This window comes from Rattus norvegicus, chromosome 17 (genome assembly GCF_021556685.1).
Source record: "Rattus norvegicus strain SHRSP/BbbUtx chromosome 17, alternate assembly SHRSP_T2T, whole genome shotgun sequence".
In the NCBI taxonomy this organism is placed as follows: Eukaryota; Metazoa; Chordata; class Mammalia; order Rodentia; family Muridae; genus Rattus; species Rattus norvegicus.
The window spans coordinates 79,208,603-79,225,303 of NC_141550.1; the positions used below are offsets into that span (position 1 = coordinate 79,208,603).

Genomic DNA, 16,701 nt, shown 5'->3' on the forward strand with positions numbered 1-16,701 from the left:
GTGTGTGTGTGAATGTGTGCCTGTGTGTGTGTGCCTGTGTGTGTGTATATATATGTGTGTGTGTGTGTGTGTGTGAATGTGTGCCTGTGTGTATGTGTAAGTGTGTGCCTGTGTGTGTGTATATATGTGTGTGTGTGTGTGTGAATGTGTGCCTGTGTGTGTGTGTGTGACTGTGTGAATGTGTGCCTGTGTGTGTATGTGTAAGTGTGTGCCTGTGTGTGTGTGTGTATATATATGTGTGTGTGTGTGTGTGACTGTGTAAGTGTGTGCCTCTGTGTGTGTGTGTGTGTGTGTGTGTGTGTGTGTGTGTGTGTATACACATGTGTGGACAGCATGTGGTGATTGGTTCTCTCCATGATGGTCGTTTGATTAATACCCAGATGTTCGTGGCAGCTGAACTTGCCAGCCATTCTGCATTCCTGTCTTCTCACAGATACTTTGAAGGGGGATGAGCACATAAATCGCGCCTGCCCTAGAGAAATCGTAGTGATCATCTTTCAAGGCCCAGGAGTGCCCCTTACTCCTACACACTTCTCTTCATTAGGCAGAGAAAGGGCAGCTTTACTTCCTTAGCGATTAGCAAGACTAGGTAAGAGGACTTGGGTAAAACCTGATTGAGGCTAGTTAGTATGACTGACAGGATTAGGAGTGGGACTTCCATGGTTCTTTAAACTGCACTCAGGTACCTCCTTTTACCTTGAGAGGAAGTAGCTTGAGAAATTCTTTGTGTGTGTGTGTGTGTGTGTGTGTGTGTGTAAAGTAGAAGCATCCTCATTAATGCCAGGTACCTCCTGTGTCACAGGATTTTTCAGTGGCCTAGAGTTGACCAGTTAGGTTAGATTAGCTAGCATCCCCAGCAGTTTTATTTGAACGGATGTGTGTGTTTATCAGTGTGAATCTGTGTGCATGTGTTTGTGAGCAGGTTGAGATATGTGTGTGTGTGTGTGTGTGTGTGTTTATCAGTGTGAATCTGTGTGCACATGTTTGTGAGCAGGTCGAGCAGGTTCCCACAGAGGCTAAACGAGGGGGTCTGGTTCCTTAGAGCTGGAGTTACAGGCATTTGTGAGCCACCTAACATGGATGCTGAGATCCGAACTCAGATCCTTTTGAAAGAGCAACAAACACGCTTAAACTCTTGAGGTGCATTTTTAAAAAGTAAAAAGGCCAGTCTCCTTCAGTATTTAAAAATAACAATTCTGAAACATTTAATATATTACAGTGTCTTACAGCTGCTGTCTCTATGTAGTTCTAGAACTTTTTTTTTTTTAAAGAATTATCTATTTATTCTACAAGTAAACTGTCTTCAGGCACACCAGAGTTGGGCCCCAGATCTCATTACAGATGGTTGTGAGCCACCTTGTGGTTGCTGGGATTTGAACTCAGGACCTCTGGAAGAGCAGTCAGTGAGCCTTAGTTGCAGAACTTTTAAGGATAATAACATCCTGCAATGCCTTTGGCAATGATTCTCTCAGAACTGTGTGCACTAGGTCAACCCCGTCTCTATTTCCCACCACCCATTTCTTTCTAACAGAGCTCGAAAGAGCATTCCTGATACCTACGCAGAGCACCTCATCGCCAGCGGACTCATGACGCAGGAGGAGGTCTCCGACATAAAAGCCTCCTACTACGCCAAGTTAAATGGCCACTTGGCCAATGTGGCCCACTACAGCCCCCCGGCCCCGCACCTGCAGGCCCGCTGGCAGGGCCTGGTGCAGCCAGCAGCCTGCGTCACCACCTGGGACACGGGCGTGCCGCTGGAGCTGCTACGGTTCGTTGGCGTGAAGTCCGTGGAGGTTCCAGAGGAGCTGCAGTTACACAGCCACCTGCTAAAGATGTATGTTCAGGTGGGAAGCCTTGACGGGACCCCTCGCTGCTTTCCATTTTCCTCTCAGCGAAGAAACCGATGCTGTTCTGATGTTTCCAGTTGTGGAGAAATATTTATCGTATGTTACTGGGTTGTAGCAGCTGATCCCCCGTGCTGGTTTTGGAACTTTGGTTCAGTTGGTTTGGCTTTTCTTCATTTCTGTTCTTCTCTATGGGATTTTAGGTATGGTGAGCACATTATATATATATATATATATATATATATATATATATATATACACATACATATATGTATATATATGTATACACACACACACACACACATATATATAAATGCATGCTCATTAGAAAAATACAGAAATATGGCTGATTGTTCCAGTGAACAGAAAACACTATAATTCTTCCAGGAAGCTTAAATAAAGTAATAAAAATCAACTCACATACCCCAGGGATGGCCATTTATACCCTTAAGCATACTAAGGTTTTAGGTACTGTCTTTTATATTTAAAGTCACTGGTTTGCCAGTAACTGATAGGTTTTGTTTTTTTGTTTTTGTTTTTGTTTTTGTTTTTTAACAGTGTGGGACTTTCTGTTGTTAAAATTAGGAAAACAAAGAGTTAAAGATCTTTAGCTTCCCTAGGCATGGATATAGAAGAGTGGTTTTCAACATGTGGGTCGTGGCCATTTTGGGGAGTCAAACAACCTTTTTATGGTGGTCACCATCAAAAACACAGATATTTATATCATGTTTCATAACAGCAGCAAAATTACAGATAAGAAGCAGCAACAGAAATAATTATGGTTGGGGTCACCACAACATGAGGAACCATTAAGGGTCGCAGCATTAGGAAGGTTTAGAACCACTGATGTAAGACCTGTGCCTTCTGAATCATTTTAAAACCCTACCTTTGTTTTTAAGTTTTTATTTTAGCAGAACCGTTTAACGTTTTTAATGTTTTTAATTTATTTTTATTTTGTGTGCATTGGAGTTCTTCCTGCATGTGTGTCTGTGTGAGGATGCCAGGTCCCCTGGAACTGGAGGTACAGACAGTCGTGAGCTGCGTTGTGGGTGCTAAAAAAATCGAACCCAGGTCCTCCAGAAGAGCAGCCAATCCCATCTCTACAGCCACGTTTTAGCAGGATTCTCACAAACAAAACACACCATCTGGTTTACATAGAAAATGTGACGCTGGGGAGATGGTCTTGCAATTAAGAGCACTAACTGCACTTTCTTAGGGTCTGGGTTCTGTTTCTGGGACCCACGTGGTGTCTAATAACCATCTGTAGCTTCAGTTTCCTTGTTCTGGTCTCTGTGGGCATCAGGTATGCATGTGATCTACATCCGTGCATATAAGCAGAGCGCTCATACACACGAAATAAAATAAAAATACATCTTTAAAAGTAGAAATAGAGAATTAGAGGTTTCCTCTCCCTTTCCATCACCTCACACCTCAGCAGAGGTGACTCCTTCCTGAGTACATGCTTCTCCTGCCTGCTTTAAAGCCACATGACACCCAGAGTATTTGTCTACCAGGTGTAAAGCCCTGGGTTCAGTCCCCAGTGCTGGAGAAAAAAAAAGACAAAGAGAAGAAAAAGACAGAAAAGGATGTGAATTCTTTTAAAGATTGTTATTTTTTAAACATTTATTTATTTATTTATTATATATAAGTACACTGTAGCTATCCTCAGACACACCAGAAGAGGGCATCAGATCCCATTACAGATGGTTGTGAGCCACCATGTGGTTGCTGGGACTTGAACTCAGGACCTCTGGAAGAGCAGTCAGTGCTCTTAACCACCGAGCCATCTCTCCAGCCCCAAGAATTATTTTTAAAATTAGATTTATTCATATTATTTTTCATGTGTGACTGTTTTGTATACATATGTGTCACCTGTATGCATGGCACCTACTGAGGTCAAATAAGGGTATTAAGCCCCCTAGAACTGGAATTATAGTTGTGTAATACCATATGCACATTGGGAATTGAACCTGGGTCCTCTGCAAGAGCAAGAAGCATTCGTATCCACTGAGCCATCTCTCAGGCTATAGAGTTTTAAAAGTTTGTTTTAGAGCTGGAGAGATGGCTCAGCAGTTAAGAGCACAGACTGCTCTTCCAGAGTTTAATTTCCAGCAACCACATGGTGGCTCACAACCACCTGTAATGGGATCTGATGCCCTTTTCTGGTGTGTCTGAAGACAGCTACAGTGTACTCACATACTCACATACATAAAATAAAACCTTAAAAGTTTGTTTTATTCTCTTCCTCTTAATTTTTTTTTTTTTTTTTTTTTTTTTTTTGCAGTCAAGAATGGAGAAGGTGAAGAATGGAACCAATCTTGACTGGGCCACCGCAGAAACACTTGCCTTGGGCTCCTTACTTGCTCAAGGTAAGACATTTCTCTTTAGCTTCTTGGCTAGCAGAAAATGCTCTGAGCGCCCTGAGTTATATGTGGTCTTTGGAGTTTCAGTGGCCTCTTGTCACTTTCATGGATTAGAGGGTTTCTAACCTGAAGGTGCTCCTCGGTTAGAAGGCATGCTAAGCACTTTCACCAGAGTATAGGCAAAAGTGCAGTCACAACTAGAATTCACAGGGCTCACTTGTGGATGTGCTGAGGATAGTCTTTAAAAACTGTAGGGCCAGAAATGACTCTCCTTTCTTACCAATATCACACTTACTATAGACCTTCTATATAGAAAAGGTACACACACACACACACACACACACACACTCATACACACACTCACACACACATTCACACACACACTCACACTCACACACACACTCACACACACTCACACACACTCACACATACACTCACACACTCATACACACACTTACACACACTCACACTCACACACACTCACACACTCACACATACACTCACACACCCTCATACACACACTCACACACACACTCACACTCTCACACACACACTCACACACTCACACACATACACACACTCACACACACTCACACATACTCACACACATACACACACTCACACACTCACACACTCACACTCACTCACACACTCACACTCACTCACACACACTCACACACACTCACACACACACTCACACTCACATATACACTCACATATACACTCACACACACACAGAGGGAGAGACAGAGACAGAGGCAGAGACTCTTAGTGCTTTTAATGATATGTGTTTGTGAGTCTCTGTGAGTGTGTACACACACTAATGTCCAAGAAAGTCAGAGTCTTCAGATCCCTCTGTAGCTGGAATTACAGGCAGTTACAAGTCACCTTTTATGGGTGCTTAGAATTGAACTTGGAAGAGCAGCAAGTGCTCTTAACCACTGAGCCATCTCTCCAGCATCACGGAAGATATATTTATTCTAAGAGAACATCTCAGAGTGAGCAGTGAATAAGATATCAAATAGCTGTGTGTGGCAGTACATTATTTTACAAGTTTTTAAAAAAATATTTATTTATTTGTCATGTATACAGTGTTCTGCCTGCATGTGTGCCTGCCTACCAGATGAGGGCACCAGATCTCATTGTAGATGGTTGTGAGCCACTATGTGGGTGCTGGGAATTGAACTCAGGACCTCTGGAAGAGCAGCAGCCTCTGAGCCATCTCTCCAGCCCAGCAGTACATACCTTTAACTAAGCTCCCCAGGAGACTGAGCCCAAGAGTTTAAGACCAGTGTGGACAGTGTTGGTAGATTTTGTCTCAAAACACAAAGGACACTAGGACTAAGGCTTGTTTTCATGTTGGTTATGCACAGCAATCTGCTTTTCTTCCCCCGCTTGCTTGTCTTCAGGTTTCAATGTTCGTCTGAGTGGCCAAGATGTTGGCCGTGGAACTTTCAGTCAAAGGCATGCAATGGTGGTTTGCCAGAACACTGATGATGTCTACATTCCTCTGAACCACATGGACCCTAACCAGAAGGGCTTTCTGGAGGTAAGACATTTATATATCAAATCTATGTATGGTTGCACCAACCAGTACAGTTATTTTGGGGAACGGAGTCTTATAGAGTCCAAGCTGCCTTCAAATTCCCTTGTGGGTAGAGATAATGTTGAGTTCCTCTCCAGTCTGTCTTACCGCTCAAGTACTGGGGATTCCGGGCATGCGACCCTGCATGGCAGGTAGAGGATTCTTTGTTGTCGTTGTTGTTGGTTTCGAAACCAGAGCATTTATTTTATGACGGATTGAAATCCTCGAGATGAACTGGATGCTGCCACAGTTGCCCTCCTGGGTTTAGGTGTCCATGTCTGCATCTGTGGTAGACAGTCTTTAGGTGCCTCTTCTCCAGTCCCACGAGTGTTTTGTCTCTTAGCCTTGGCCCTCCAGTTACACTTTCTCTTGCGTTTGGCAAGGCGGCCATATTTGTTACAGGTCGACTTCTGAGGGTGGTAGGCCTTAGAGCCACATCGGCGGCACAGCGTGTGTGTCTTATTGAGACTCTCTCTGAAGGATGACATTCCTTTCGTCATCTTGCTTCTACTGGCAAGGCCAACGAGACCAGAAGAGTCAGGCAGAAGATTCTTAAAGCAGCCGAATTCAGATGTCAGAAACTTTGTGTTTGATACTTTTTTAAAATAGAGGAGTGCTGAGTGGAAGGCCACGGAGGTCTGTAAACTTGGAGGGAACTAATGAGAGCCACACTGGAGCTGGGATTGAAGGCTAGAGTGATTGTCCTGGCTGCCTATCTGTTGTTAGGTCTCATCACGTAGCTGGGAAGTCAACATTGCAGTCTGTAAACTGTTGTGATCAGTTAAGGTCCATCAAGGGTGTGCACAGGAAGCCAGCATCTCTAGCCTGGTCCATCAAGGGTGTGCACAGGAAGCCAGCATCTCTAGTGTGCTAAACCACACAGAACACAGTAGAAACACTTCCTCCAGGTGCTCTTGCTCCACAGGCATTTCTTGGGATTTTTAGAGGTCTTAAGAACATGTGTCTTTGCATTCTTGTGTCTCCAACAATTACCTTAGCGAACAGCTCATGATATTTATGGAAACTGATTATTCCTTTAAAGTAAATTTAGTAGTCCACCGCCTTCTCTCCAATTGTAGGTTTTGGTTTGAGAATATAACCTGTGTGTTTGTTGGGACTGGAGAGAGAGCTTGGTCAGTCAGTCAGGTGCTTCTGATGCAAGCATGAGTTCATTCCCAAGCACCCAGTAGAAAGCCAGGCACGGCAATCCCAGCACTAGGGAGGGAAAGACACGAGGATCCAGAGCCTTACTCGTCAGCCAGTCTAGCTGGATCTGTGAACCTCGGGTTCAGTGAGATCCTCTACCTTCAAAGGTGGAAGAAGATGTGGGTTTCAAGACTGTCCCCTCACTTGAGCTTGGTGAAAGCTCTTTAAGGAGACAGATCTCTTTCTTTAACCTTTTCTAAAAACTATCTTTGGATCAAGACAGATTTGTGAACTGGGGAAGAAGTGTTGAGCCTGTGTGTTCCTCCCCCACAACCCCCCCCACCTCAAATTAGGTTTTCTCTGAAGTGTGATTTGATAGTTAGTGTCAGTTTTGGTACATCAGAGGGCCAGGGCACATGGCTCAGCTCCTGCTTCATCAGCTGGAGTGAGGTTCCAGGACAGGTTGGGCTACAGCGGGAGACCGTTTCAAACATAATTCTTGGTCAGACGAATGCAGAATTGATTTTTTTTTAAAAATTGGGTATATATAAGGAATGTTTCCTTCATCATTAACCATTTGAAAGCAGATTTCCAACCTGACATCCTGCAGTGTGTGTTTGCTTCAAGTAAAGACATTCTCCTCCATCCCTCAACACACCCAGAGACACTTTTCTCTGTCCTTCTTGAGACTGCTTTGGAATCTTGCTGCATTAAGCGCTAACAAGGCGTTTAGTGTGTTCTGTTTTGTCAGTACTAACATGACGGCTCTTTTGTTCTATACAAATCGGACGCTACAGTACCAGGTCTAAACACAGGTAGGCTTTTAGATCATAACTTTTCCAGCTTTGTTTTATGACACCTTTGAAAAATTATGTGGCAATTTTAATTTCTGTTTAAAAGTATACCATATGAGAAATAAATCGTTTTCTTTGTTTGTTTGTTTCTTGTTTTTTGAGACAGGATTTCTCTGTGTAGCCCTGGCTGTTCTAAAACACACTTTGTAGACCAGGCTGGCCGTGAATTTAGAGATTCACCTGCCTCCGCCTCCTGAGTGCTGGAATTAGGCGTGCACTATTACCATTGGATTATCTTGCTTAATCTTTAATTTTATTACGTTTTAGAGTGTGTATGTATATGTGTGTGTGAGAGTGTGTGTGTGGGTGTGTGTATATGTGTGCGTGAGTGTGTGTATGCATGTGTGTGCATATGTGTATATATGTGTGTATATATGAGTTTGTGTGAGTGTATGTATGTATATATGTCTGTGTGTATGTGAGTGTGTATGCGTGTGTTCGAGTGTGTGTATGTGTGAGTGTGTATGCGTGTGTCCGAGTGTGTGTATGTGTGAGTGTGTGTGTTTATGCATGTATATGTGAGTGTGAGTTTGTGTATGTGAGTGTGTGTATGTTATATGCATGCATCTGTGAGTGTATATGTTGTGTGTATGAGTGTGTATATGTATGTGTGTATGCATGTGTGTATGTGTTATATGTATGTGTATGTGTTGTATGTATTTGAGTGCATGTATTCGTGTGTGTGACTGTGTGCATGCGTGTGTGTGCATGTGTGTGTGTGAGTGTGTGTATACGTGTGTGTAGGTGAATGTGTATGTGTGTGTGTGAGAGTGTGTGTATTTGTGTGAGTGTGTGTATGCATGTGTGTGCATGTGTGTATGTGTATACATGTGTGTATGCATGTGTGAGTGTGTGTATGCATGTGTACATGTGTATGTATGTATGTATGTGTATGTGTATATGTATGTGTGTGTGTATGTGTATATGTATGCATGGGTGTGTGTATGTGCTGTGTGTATGGGTGTGTGTATGTATGTGTGTATGCATGTGTGTGTATATGTGAGTATGTGTGTAAATGCGCGTATATGCATGTGTGAGTATGAATGTGTGCATGTGTATGTATGTGAGTGTGTATATGTGAGTATGTGTGTAAATGCGCGTATATGCATGTGTGTGTATGGATGTGTGCATGTGTATGTGAGTGTGTATATGTGAGTATGTGTGTGTAAATACTCCTGTGTGTGTGTGTGTATGTGTGTGTGTGTGTGTGTGTGTGTGTGTGTAAAAGGACATCTTTCAGGAGTTGGTTCTCTTCTGGGTCCCAGGGATTGAACTCAGGTTGTGAGGCTTAGTGATATCTGCTCAGCCATCTTGCTACCTGTCCCCTTCAAGTAACCCCCCTCCCCCATCCACATTTTTGATGGCACTGGGGATTGAACCCAGGGCCTTGCAAATACTGTGCCATTTTCCAGCCTTGTGCTACTTACTCTTGAAGGACATCTTAAAGGACTGTGCTGCAGTGCCTTCTCTTTTCCTCTCTGTCCTCACTTTCCCACATCAGAGACACTGAGCGGTCAGCAGAGACACAGGAAAGGAAGGACGAAGAGTGAGAGCAATGCTCCCTCCAAGCCCCTCCTTCTGGGAGGTTTGTGTCCCTGCAAAGCTTTACTACACTAAGTCTCTGCACGTTTCTCCCCCTCGTCATTAGGTTAGCAACAGCCCGCTGTCAGAAGAGGCTGTCTTGGGATTTGAATACGGGATGAGCATCGAAAGCCCAAAGTTGCTGCCCCTCTGGGAAGCTCAGTTTGGCGATTTCTTCAATGGAGCCCAGATCATCTTTGACACATTCATCTCTGGAGGTTGGTGTTAGCGAGTGGCTAGGTGTTGGCTGGTTCTGGTCTCGCATCATAAGTGAATGGAAAGGGGTCACCGCTGCCTCTGAGATTCTCTGTGCCGAGGTGTCCCCAGAGAGTTTGGGGAATCACCCTTTTATCTAGAGCCACGTGCCAGACATCAGGCAGTTTAATGAGCTTCTGGGAAGAGTATCTTAGCCGGTTTCCAGCATGTTCACGTCCCCCACGTCTTGAGGAGTGTGTCTGGCTGCAAGGAGCAGAGACGGACCTCCTAACTATGTGGCTGATATGTGGAGAAGCATAATTAACCAGAACTCTGTGGTGACATGGTGATACCATGTGGTTCGGATCGATGATTCCTGTGAAATCTGCAACTTTTCAGACGGAAGAAAAGTGTTTGAGGGACCTAGATTATGACGCATTCATAAACTACATTTTGTGTGTTCATGAATGTGCTGGTATACATGTATGTGTGGTGTACATGTGTGTGCAAGTGTACATGCATATGTGTGGGGGTAGGAACATATGGATGCCAGAAGTAAACCTAAGGTGTTATTTTTCAGGATCGAGCTACCTTGTTTTGTTTCTAGTGTTGGTTTTTTGAAACAGGGGTTCTTTGTGTATCCATGGCAATCCTGGAACTCTGTAGACCAGGCTGGCCTCAGACTCACAGAGATCCACTTGTGTCTGGTTCCAGAGTGTTGGGACTAAAGGTGTGCGCCACCACTGCTGGCTCCACCTTGTTTTTTGAGATAATCTCTAACTCTACCTAGGACCTACCTCTGAGGCTAAGGTAGCTGGTCAGCAAGCCCCAGGGATCTACCTTTCTCTGCTCTCCTGGCTTCTCAAGATTACAAGTGTGCACCAAGTCCGGCTCTTCATGTGAGTGCCGGGGATAGACCTCATGTCCTCATACTCACGCAGCAAGTCTTTTACAACCTGAGCTGCTTCCTCTGCCCCCACAGACTGTTCTCAAGTGTCTACAGCTCTCTATTTAAAGACAGTGACCAATGTTGTACTGTGAGCATGACAGGAGCTGCTTGTCTTTGCTCAGAGTTGTTCAAGAGTGAAGTCAGAGTGCCATATGTCCCAATCCCAGGGTTGTCTGAGACCCTGGGACGTTTGCCATTGAGTCGGTCTCCTTAGTCACTAAAGCCCAAAGCATTCGATGTCACAGACTCGCACGTTCAAGTGGGTGTCTCTATCTAAGTGCAGAATTGCCACGTTAGGAGATGCATGTGACGAAAGCCGTTCGGAGGCTCAGAAACCACACTAGCATTTTGTTCTATCCCCCCAAGCCCTGTCCGTGTGTGCTCCTGCTTCATCGAGAAATCCCCATCTTGTGCTTTCCCAGGCGAGGCCAAGTGGCTCCTGCAGAGTGGCCTTGTCATCCTCCTTCCACACGGCTATGATGGAGCCGGGCCTGACCACTCATCCTGTCGGATAGAGCGCTTCTTGCAGGTATGTACGTGGGATACCGCTCGATTCTAAAAGAAGTTTCCCATTCCCAAGGTGCTTTGCTCTTTCACATACTACCTCTGTAGCAGCCTCACGTGCATTCTATCTGTAAGATTCTACAGCTAAGTGAGACCAACTCCATGCAATGTGAATTCTCCTTGGAGTCGTCATGCCTCAGCCTTCCTAGTCACAGTATCAAAAAAAATAAAGCATCAAATAAAATAGATCCTAGAGCCAGGCATGGTTGTGCATGCCTGGGATTTAAGCTCTCAGGAGGCTAAGGAGGGATGATTTCCTTTAGCTTTGGAGCAGACGACAGGTATATAGGAAGATAGGGTCTAAAATAAGGGAGGGGGATAAGAGGCGGTTGAGGAGACAGCTTAGTAAAATGCTGGCTGTTCTATATTTAAAAGTCAGGCAGGCATGTGATAACGAAGTCCGTGAGGCAGGAGACAGGAGGATCCCTGGGGCTTACTGCTAGCTGTGCACACATGTGCATGCGCAGATACACACACATGCACACATGTGCAGTGCAAGCATGCACACCAAAACACATGTTCACCTATATAAACACCCACCCACACACGTATGACACCCACACCCACACTCACCCCCCCACATGCACAGACACACGTACATGGACCCACACACATGTTCACCCACATGAATACCCACAATCACAGCAGAAGGAATTCGGATTGGAGGCATAGCTCAGTGACAGAGTACTTGCGTAGCATGCGGAAGGCCCTCATTCCATTCCTAGCACCATATACATGATTTGGGGTGGTGGGGATGTGGGGGTGGAGTAGGAGGAATAGCAGTGTTGGTGATGTAGAGACTGCAAGTCACTGGCCGGCCTGTCTATTCCAGTCAGTGAAATCCTGGTTCAGCCAGAGACCCTACTTCAAAAATTAAGTGGAAAGCCACTGAGGAAGTTACCCAGTATTAACCTCTGGCCTCCGCACACACAGGCACACACACAGAGGCACACACACACACACACACACACACACACACACAGACCTGTTCCCTAAACCAGGCAATGGAATTTGGGTGAGGCCTGTGGTAAGTGATGAAGTCCTAAGGGTGGGGCTCTTAGGGTTGGGGATGTCTTTAATAAAGGGCTTCCTAGCTCCTTACTAGCCATTCCCACCCAGAAAGGACACATGAGGAGACCATGGGGGGAGTCAGGGAAAGGGCCCTAATCAGACACCAAGTTTACTGCATAATCTTGGACTTCCCAGCCTCATAAATGTGAGAGATAAATTTATATTGTTCCTACGTAACCTGGAATCAGGAACGGTTGAGTACATTTAATTCTAACATTCTACATTTAATTCAGGAGGTAGAGGCAGGAGGATTAGAGAAGTTCCAAGCTATCCTTGGTAAAAGTCTGAGGCCATCTGGGCTGCTGGGGCATCACAGGTACTGAGGTGGGACATAGAGTTGGAAGAAGGCCAAAGACTGATGATCTATGGCCTCGTGACTCCCTCTCTCTCACTATTCCGGGGACCAGAAGCTGATGGCCTCTGGAAACTTAACTCTTATTGTTATGTGCTAAGTGCTAATAAGTGCCAGCTTCCTACTCTGTTGCTCAAAGAACCAGCCAGGTGAGAGGCCTGGACTTGTTAACTCTTTGTGAACCAGGAAGAAAAGAGAAGAAAAGAAAGAATCTTTTACATAGGCAGTACACACAGACACACATGCATGCATACACACACACACACACACACACACACACACACACACACACACACACACACGTTCTGGTCATGCCCAAGCACCTGCCTCACAAGCTCCACAAGTGTTCATGCATACTTACATCCATATACCTGCCCACGTATGTAAATACATCCATATAAGCAGACATGCACGTGGCTACATTTGGGTGGATGGGACAGAGCTCCTTCCCGAGCCATCACCTTATTTCTATTCTCCGCCCTTTTCTATACCTTCTTAGACAAAAGGTCTTTAGAAAACTACCTCATAGATACAATGTTGCACAAAAGGGAGTTACAGAAGCCATTGGCAGTCAGTACAAAGCGGTGTTTCCATCTGTAAGGTCATTAGAAGTTCAAAGCAACAGTTTCACACGACCTCTCTTTATCATGGTGCACATCTGTGCCCTCATCCTTGGGCCTGACCTAGAATGAATGTTTTTCCTTGATCACAAATCTGCCCCAAGCCTGCTTCTCTTTTAGTACAATTGTGAAGGCTCATTTTATTTCTTACGATGCAGCCTTTACTTGCTAGTTTATAAGGAGTGGGCACATTCTATCCTTGATCCTAACCTTATATCTTTCTGGCAAAACAACTAAAACCATCTCTTAACTCTTTCTTCCTAAAATTATTTGAATCAAATCAGAAATTCCACAAAGTCATTAATTCATTGAAACAGCATTAATTCATGAAAGTTCATCTTCATGTTGATCTTCATGTTGATCTGCAGGATATCTGCTCAACAGGGTGGGCTGATGCACAGGAATCCTTGGGCCATGTAATAGTGACAGGAAAGCCATATCCGTAGCAGGAAGCCATCCTGGAATGATGTCTCCAAGGTCCCGACATTCTTAGAGTTCACCCATCGTAGGCCATGCAAAAATGGTGGCCACCTCCAGGAAAGTCACCTGCTAGCCTTGGCCTTTTCTAAATGGCTCCTGATACTGGGCTTCATGAAACCCTGTCTTAAAAGAACAACAGAAATATGTTACCCAGGTTTATGGCATTGAGCCTTCCAGGGACCATCCTCTTTCACACCACTACAGAATATTAGTGGCCCCACGTTCACAGACAGTCGGAGTCTATGACTTAGAGCAGCAACTAGCATTGGTAGCAAGAGAGAAAAGGTCAGAGTTATAGCTCTAAAGAAATGATTTATTTACTTTTATTTTATGTGTATGGATGTTTTGCCTGCATATGTTTGTGAACCACATACATGCAATGCCTGCAGAGGCCTGAAGAGGGCACCATATCTCTTAGAAATATACACAACGGATCGCGAGCCCCAGTGAGAGTGTTGGGAATTGAACCTGGGTCCTCTGGTCACTATTGAGACATAATAACATGTCTCTAGCCCTCAACCCCCAGTGTTGTCTTTTAAGCTTTGAGCCTCAGGAACTTTATCTCAGAGAATTTGACAGCTCCTTTTTTTACAATAACTGACACTGGCAGCTGGGAATGGGGGCACAAGGCATTGTACTCAGGGGAAGCAGAGGCAGGGAACTAGAGGCTAGCCAACTTCTACAGACAGGGCGAGCCAGGGCCACAGAAGGATACTTGGTCTCGAAACACAAAAGAGCAGATGTAGGTTTTTGTGTGTGTCTTTATTTCATCTGCTGTCACTATGGTTACCTCATTTGTTACATTGTTAATTTATTTTAACCCCGCCAGAGAAGGCCACAGATCCCCTGAAATGGAGTTTGAGGTGGTTGTTTGCTTGCTGCCATGTGGGTGCTGGAAACCAGACCCAGGTCCTCTGAAGGAGCAGCCAGTGCCCTTAACCACAAGGCGTCTCTGCAGCCCGGTGTTCTTAGAGCGTCTTACCTACTTAACACCTCTGTAGCTTCACAGCAGACTTCTCAGTTTGTTCTCTTAGTGTTATGCTTTTCTCCCCTGTCTGACTTTGTTCCGTCCCATTCCCTTTGAAACTCTGTCCTCGGCTGTGGATGGAGCTCAGTGGCTAGAGTGCCTGCCTGTCATGCGGGGAAGCCTGACAGTCTCTGTGCTGCACAAAGCTAGGCTTGGTGCAGGACACATGCCTGTAATCTCAGCACTTGCAAGATGCAGGCAGGAGAATCTGACATGCAAGGTCATTCTCAGCTGCAAGTTGAGTTTGAGGCCAGCCTGAACTATTTGAGACTCTGTCCACCCTCTCCCAAACACCACCACCTCCACCACCACCACCACCACCTCCACCACCACCACCACCACCACCACCTCCACCACCACCACCACCACCTCCTCCTCCACCACCACCACTACCACCACCACCACCACCACCTCCTCCACCACCACCTCCTCCACTCCTCCACCACCACCACCTCCACCACCTAGACCTTGCTGTGCTCCCTCTCTCTCTCTCTCTCTCTCTCTCTCTCTCTTTCTCTTTCTCTCTCTCTCTCTCTTTCTCTTTCCTCCTCCATCGTCAGGTTACTTGGCTGCACGGTGTTTGTGCTGTCCCTCTGTTGCTTCACTTCATCTTGTCTTTGGCTATTGAGACCTAGTTAAAGACCTGTGTTTTCCAGCGGAGTGAGTGACTCTGTACATATGCTGCACACAGGCACCACCGTACTCTCTTAGTTGAGGACAGGCTCCAGCATCTGGGTCCTAGGGAGGTAACAGGGAAAGAACTCTGCAGATTGGGTGATCTTCTGAGAGTCAGCCATTGCCAACAACCAGCCATCTTTCGTATCAGCGATGGCTCTCATTCCATTAGGTTTCTGTAGGGCTTCCCTACTGTAGAAGACGTGGTCATTGAGTTTTCCCTGAATGCTCCTTACTGCCTTTCTTCTGAGATACTAGGATTCTTAAAAATCCAGTTTCCATCCCCGCACTGCTTCTAAATCAGGGACATGGGAGAGCAGGGTTACTTTTTTGCTCTCATTTTTTTTTTTAACATGAATCATATTTTTTTTTTGGACAGTCTCATGTAGCCAAAGTTGGCTTTGAACTCCCAACCCTCCTGTCTTCTTCCAGCTTTTGATTTCAGTTTTCCAGGAGAATGAGATTCTGACAGTTTTCACATGCCTTCTTAATCTGATAGTAACCAGAATATTTATTTTTTGGGGGGATATTTTAATATAAGCATAAACACGGGCTTTAAGAGAAGGGGAGAGGCTCTCAGAAGAAAGTAAGACACAGAACAAGCTGAACAATGATAGCTTTTAACTTCATCCAGGGGGAGGAAAGGATGGGCATATAACATGCAAAGGACAGAGAATGTCTCCCTCCCTCCCTCCCTCCCTCCCTCCTCCCCTCCCCCTCTCCCTTCCTCCCTCCCTTTCTCTCTCTGTCCCTTCCTTCCTTCCTTCCTTCCTTCCTTCCTTCCTTTCTTTCTTTCTTCCTTTCTTTCTTTCTTTCGAGACAGGTTTTCATGTGGCTTGAATTCGGTGTTTGCTGAGGATAACCTTGAACATCTGATTCTTTTGCCTCCTCATCCCACACCCATGTGTGGGTCCAGGCTGCTCAAGAGAAAGTTTCCAGGATATGTTTTTAAAAAGTCTCTCCCAGATGTCTTTTTCAGACAGCCTAGTCTGGAAGCAGCTGTGTTAGAAATGGGTGGATGGCTAAACCCTCTGTCTCTCCTGTGCTTGATGCTTCATAGGTCAAGGAAAATGCCCGTTAGTACTTTCCTGTTGCACAATTGAGAGAAATATCTTCACTAACTGAGAATATGTGTGCTCCCCTTTGGCCAACAGCCCTTTTGGGACTAAATTAGATGACCTCACCATGCCTGTGCTCTCTTCCTATCGACCTAGATGTGCGACAGTGCGGAAGAAGGCGTGGACAGCGACACTGTGAACATGTTTGTGGTTCACCCGACTACGCCTGCTCAGTACTTCCACTTGCTTAGAAGACAGATGATGCGGAACTTCAGAAAGCCTCTCATCGTTGCATCTCCCAAAATGTTACTCAGGTACCCTGTAAGTAAAAGGAGCC

The 16,701-nt window shown here is 45.2% G+C and overlaps 1 protein-coding gene across 1 annotated transcript in view; it reads left to right on the top strand.

Moving 5' to 3' along the window:
* Dhtkd1 (dehydrogenase E1 and transketolase domain containing 1) overlaps window positions 1-16,701 on the top strand; it is a 50,530-nt gene that overhangs the window by 25,424 nt on the left and 8,405 nt on the right. The window contains 6 exon segments of the mRNA NM_001025720.1: window positions 1,532-1,844; window positions 4,129-4,213; window positions 5,617-5,756; window positions 9,441-9,591; window positions 10,940-11,046; window positions 16,521-16,685. Coding sequence (NP_001020891.1) covers window positions 1,532-1,844; window positions 4,129-4,213; window positions 5,617-5,756; window positions 9,441-9,591; window positions 10,940-11,046; window positions 16,521-16,685 — 961 coding nt within the window.